The sequence below is a fragment of the Rhincodon typus genome, chromosome 24 (genome assembly GCF_021869965.1).
Source record: "Rhincodon typus isolate 14 chromosome 24, sRhiTyp1.1, whole genome shotgun sequence".
In the NCBI taxonomy this organism is placed as follows: domain Eukaryota; kingdom Metazoa; phylum Chordata; class Chondrichthyes; order Orectolobiformes; family Rhincodontidae; genus Rhincodon; species Rhincodon typus.
Genome location: NC_063355.1, coordinates 25,250,153 through 25,255,910, shown reverse-complemented (window position 1 = coordinate 25,255,910; position 5,758 = coordinate 25,250,153). Strand labels below are relative to the sequence as shown.

At 35.3% G+C, this 5,758-nt stretch overlaps 1 protein-coding gene across 4 annotated transcripts in view; it reads left to right on the top strand.

The window, feature by feature from the left end:
- The first annotated feature begins 1,116 nt into the window (after positions 1–1,116).
- Positions 1,117–5,758, top strand: part of atxn2 (ataxin 2) — a 45,808-nt gene continuing 41,166 nt past the window's right edge. For 2 of the 4 annotated variants that reach the window (XM_048611402.1, XM_048611401.1), the window contains exons 1-3: positions 1,121–1,462; positions 4,137–4,258; positions 5,112–5,203. In XM_048611402.1, the coding sequence (XP_048467359.1) occupies positions 1,447–1,462; positions 4,137–4,258; positions 5,112–5,203 (230 nt within the window). In that variant the 5' untranslated portion in view covers positions 1,121–1,446. Of the gene's footprint in view, positions 1,463–4,136; positions 4,259–5,111; positions 5,204–5,758 lie in introns of all 4 variants that reach the window. The other 2 variants (XM_048611399.1, XM_048611400.1) reach the window with 2 other exon arrangements.

Genomic DNA, 5,758 nt, shown 5'->3' with positions numbered 1-5,758 from the left:
AGCAAATAGTTTACAGAATAAAATAGTCAAATGTGACACTTCAGAAGACAAATTATGGCACTTGTGTGCACTTTGCCAGCAATGTTTACGGCAATCTAATATTACTGAAGTGAGACAAAAGATTTGTAGCTTTTTTAGCATGTTCAGTGATTGTACAAATCACATGGCTTTTGCTGTAATATTTCTAAAGGCTTTGCTGTTTGAAGGAAGGAACATGATATTTTTATTATTGCAAGCACCACTGTTGGGCGATCTGTAGTAGATGAAGTCCATAAAGTGATTGGTCTTATTTAAGTTACATTGTCACTAATTTTCAGAGCCATGACATACTATAAATCAAAAATCCTATTCTGATATTTTATAAATGGTTGTTAGAACCACGCAAATTCAGTCATGTAATCCCTAGTTACTTTCCACAGTGCCTTGCTATGCATTCCATCATCATGGAACCTTTAGTTTACTGTTGCTCTCAGTTACAACTTTAGCTCTACTTTCATTTTGTATGGTATTCGTTGCTTGTTATCATAGAATTACTTGAGGAATTGGAGAGTTTCCTGCAATATATGCAGTTATTACTTTAATGGAAAGGAAAACATGTGTTAATTTGATTATAATGTGACATTGGTGAGTGATAGTCTAATGTGGTTAGCCTAACCGTAAATAATCCCTGAAGACCACCTTTGATGTTTCAGAAAATAGTTTACAGTATCAAACGATTTCTACTATGCTAAATTAAACATTGATAACATTCATGAGACACTTTCAACTTTTGGATAATGAGGTTGGTTGCGTTCAATAAAAGAAAACTGGCAAATACAAGTGAGAGATCTTACAGAATTCAAATTGTTTTTAATGCAGCACTGAGGCTTGACTCCATTTGACCCATACTGCACTCTTCCAATTTTACTTTGTGCTCATCAGGATGATTATAGGTGATTGTTATTGTGCCAACAGGAAACAACTGATAGTTCCAAATTTATCAACCCAGGTTCATGATTGTGATTTTCTTAAAAAGCTGCAGTTTCTTCTCAACTTCACTAAAGCTCAAATAAGTACCGAGGCAATTTCCTTATCTTCCACGATGAATTTAACCATTACATTTGATTTGTTGTTTTATACTCTATCGTCAATGCCAGGTAGCAAGAAAGCTTTGTTAATTCCCTGCCACATCCTTATTTTGTTTGAATTTGATTTCCCCTCAGGCAAAAGAATTTCAGCATTTCACTTTTTAGTTTTTTAAACTTTTTAATGTTTCTGTATTGGGTGTTAGCACACACTGTCTCCCAGACGTATGCCAAATAATGATCTGACAGTTTAGAAACCAGTGCATAGGTCGCTATTTGTGTCATTATTGGCATAATAACTTCAAGTTCTGTGTGCAGCTTTGGTCTAGATTGTGGAGATGTCTAATGGAGGGAGGTTATAATACATGTGGAATTTCAAGAGATGTGGGTGCTGAGAGGTAAGTGGCACCTTTTGGGGGATTTTTTTGTTAGATGCTTTGAAAAGTAAGAGCCAAAGAGAGAGAAGAAACAAACAAAATGAAAGGAAAATCAATTTTGAGGAACGAAAAAAGTGACACTACTGAGCGAATAACAGCCATTCGGTGCTTGGTTGTTGATTAATTGCGTAGTGGTGGTATTGCATACTTGGAAGAAAATAGAGGCAGGTTTGTGACTGTCAATCTTTTTTTTTTAATTTCATCTTCTTTTAAATCAACCTGTTTAGAGATGTTATTTTACACCTCTGGAGCAGGTGAGACTTGAACCTGGGCCTCCTGGTTTGGAGAAGGGGCACTACCATTGTGCCACAGGAAGGCCCCTTACTGTGACTGTCAATTACTGTACCTGTCTATACCTGCCTTGTAGCATATATCAACTGTTAATGGCCTTGCAGCAAATGATATGGTTTTGCATTTGTGTCTCTATTCACCAGAGTCTGTGAAGCAGGTCTCCCATGGCCCTTATCAAATGTTGCAGATATGGCTCTGCTGACAGTTATGACCTCAGCGTATGGGTCTAGAGCAATTTAAAGTACATAAGTATAGTACTTGAGATGCTTGCCAGATAACCATCCAGCAAAGGAACTGGGGCTATTTTTGGGAGAAGCTTAAAAAAAATTGTTGGAAGTGCTCAAAATTGAGAGGATTTTTTAATGAAATAAAGAAAAACATCTTTTGCAGGCCAGTAAATATAAACAATGTTTAAATATTCAAATACTGAAGGGAGATGTCGAGGGAATTTATTTTAAGCATAACACAAATGTGTAGCAGTTTAACTGAAACTATGAATGAATTAGAATCCATGACACCTTTTGATCAGTAGGTTGATAAATATTTGATAATTTTCAGGAGCAGGGAAAGACAAGGCAATTGGAATGAATGAATAGTTTTTTCAGAGATCTGGCACATTTCTTATAAAAGCTAGATGCCTCTTTCATATTAGAATATTTTATGAAGTTATAGCATCTTTTCTGTGGAACAAGTGATGAATCAAATGAAAATATATTCTAATGTTATGGGTTAGTTTCAGCCATTTTTCATCAATAATTATAATCCTCAGTCCCTTTTTTTTGGGCTGGAAATTAATCAGTGCTTTGGATCTATCTTTCCTTCAATTGATTCCATCAGTTCCAACTAACATTCATCATAAACTTCCCGTTTCTCATTTAAGATGAGAATCTTGTATTCCCTTTTCAGATAACTTTGTAATGCTCAACTTGTGTGCTGAAAGTTAAACACTTGTACTTGCTTTGAAAGATTGTGAAAGGTAATTAAGTTTCTTTTTGCTAAGTTTCTCCTGTGAGTTCATGAAGTCACTGACCCTTGAGTTTGTGTTCTGTTACCACAGATGTAAACTGGCATTTTGATTACCTGCTTCTTCGTAGGAAATAGCAGTTTATTTGATGAACATACTGATTCCCCTGACTCCATGCATGAATGCAGTTTACAGTATGTGTTGAGCCTTTGTCTATGAATGTGATTCTTGGATCAACTTTCATTTCCTGGTCTTTGTGCTGAGGCCAGGAGAGATGTGGTTGATTGTAATAGTCTTAATTGCAGCTCTTACTGAGATCAGCTAGTGACAAAACCTGCATGAACCTTGAACTATGTGATGTTAAGTAAATTGTTGATATCAGGACAATGGCTGCATTTTCCATCTCAGCTGACTTTTTGCAAAGTACAAAATGGAAGCTTGATGATATTTCACTTTTAGGGAGATAGGGAAATGGCATACGTTGCTCTTAGTGTTCTGTAATGTGTTCTAGGTAAGGTCTATCAGCAGAATAGGTCCCATTGTTCTCATCCTGGAACATAGTGATACTCCTGAAAATCTACAGAAATAAAATGGGGTGAAATTTATGCTGTACAAAAAAAAATATGAACTTCTGAGCTGAAAAGATCAAATTGCAAGAGAGAAAGCTGATTTTGCTTGCCTAATGCATGTTTTCCTCAGTCACGTGTTAACTCCTTGGTTTAGTCATTGTGTATATGCAGGAACAAGACATTTAGATAACTGATCTGATCTGAGTCTTTATCATGCATGTGATATTTTAGTGTTTTCCAGGATTGCACTTAAACATCTTTTGTTGAAACCATTTATCTGTTGTATTTCAAGATTTTATGCTGTCATTGTGGACAGGTGGGCAGCTGGTCTATTTTTTCCACTCTGGGTAACAAATAGGAAGCACATGATTGTAACTATCATCTGCTTGTCTCAACATTTTTCTACTGGGGCTGCCTGCTTTCTGCCTAGAATTTTTTGCCTTGCACGGCCCCATTTGGAAGCTAAAAGAGACTATATTCAAATCTGTATCTTCCATTTGCTAGTGTATGCTAATACCTAAAAGCAGCCTTTTCACATTATACTAAATTTGAGTACATGAAAATTATAAATGTGAATTTCTTATTGGTGCTGAATTTGAAATGCAAGCATTGATTATCACCTTAAAAGTGTCTTTTTAGATTGAATGTAAAGTTGTTTACCCATTAGATATTTCTGTGGTCTCAAGCTAATATTTTAGAGCAATGTTTAAGATGTTTCCAGAAAATGAAGTAATTTAGTTGTGAAATTGTTAAAATTTTTTTGCTGCAGATTAATACAAAACTCTTTTCTTAAAAAAAAAACTATTTTCAGATGCTTTCACCGATGCTGCCATAGGCTCTAGACTAAATGGTGAGCACAAGGACAAAGATCTAGAACCATGGGATGGTGGTGATGGCACCAATGAAGATTTGGAAGCTCTGGAATCAGATGTGGTAAGCACTTTCAATTCTGAATTTTCAGAGCATGAAAACAAAATCCAAAAATATATTAAATTGTTCCTTACTCAGCGTTGCATTATTGTTACATTTTTAGGAAGGAAATAATATTATATTAAGACAGTGGCCAAGCTTTCTCTATAGTTGGCTCACTGTTTTCAGCCTATTAGCTTTGCTTAGTCCATTTATGATTGTGAGTCATTGCTCAGAAGATATTTGAATGCTTTCCACAAAGAAATCTAAGGAGTTAGATTTAGTTTTGAAGTTAACTGGGTGAATTCTTCAGTTACACCACATCTTGTGTGGATGAAAAAATATTAAATATTCTGCTGCTTGTCGCCGTTTGAGAATGAAAGCTACAATTCTTTTGAAGCTTTGTTTCAGGCTACTTGTAATTTGCACTTTTTTTGTGAACGTGTGATGCTTTGCTGTAGTTTTTACTTCATTTTTGATCAGATGTGGTTGTGAAGCAAACTAGAAAAATCAAAGTGAAGTTCATACAAAGCACTGCTTCAAATACACTGTCTACCTTTAGTAATATTGCATTACAGTACTGTTTTCATTTCAGATTACTGACTTGGATTTTGCTAGGGATCAAGGATTTAAAGATAACTTGCTGCATGAGCTTATTGATCATTTCTTCATATATGAAGTAATATTTCTGTTGGGTATCATGAAAGATAAATCTCCATTTGAGATAATTATTTGGATGGCCTTATACTTTTAAAGTAATACTACTAGAAAATCGATGATTATGACAGTGAAAGGATTTGATATCTTTTGTGCTGAAGTAAAAGTTGGTGGAATGGTTTCCTTCCTCCTAGTAAAAATCTTTTCTTTCTTGCCTCAGTCTAATGGTTGGGATCCCAATGATATGTTCAGATTTAATGAGGAAACTTATGGCGTGAGATCAACCTATGACAGCAGTTTATCCTCATATACGTAAGTGCACAGATTTCAATAAATGCCTTGGGTAATTATTTTGGTTTTATTATTTATTATGCTATTAAAACCTATATAATTTTTCAATTGTGACATAGCTCTCTTCAGGTTTTGAAAATTGAATGTGAATAACATTGTGGAAAATTAGCTGTAAATCTGCTTTATTCCTTGTCATGTTTAAAAGAATGATAATTAAAAAAGAAACTGAGAAAGTGGGGCACAAATTATAATTTTTCTAAAGTAACGCACAACTTTGGCTTATTCATATATACTATGGAGCCAGATCTGCTACCCAGTATGTCAAGGTATAATTTCCTGATTTTGATAGAATGCTGGTTTCACATTTTTGACACCAGTGTCTTCACTTTACCAGATTTTACACACATGCATTTCTTATAACTTTGTTTCCTTGCCCTGTAAAAGGGAATATCCTTAATTTTATCAGAGATAGTAGGAACTGCCGATGCTGGAGAATCTGAGATAACGAGGTGCAGAGCTGGATGAACACAGCAGGCCAAGCAGCATCAGAGGAGCAGGAAGGCTGACGTTTCGGGC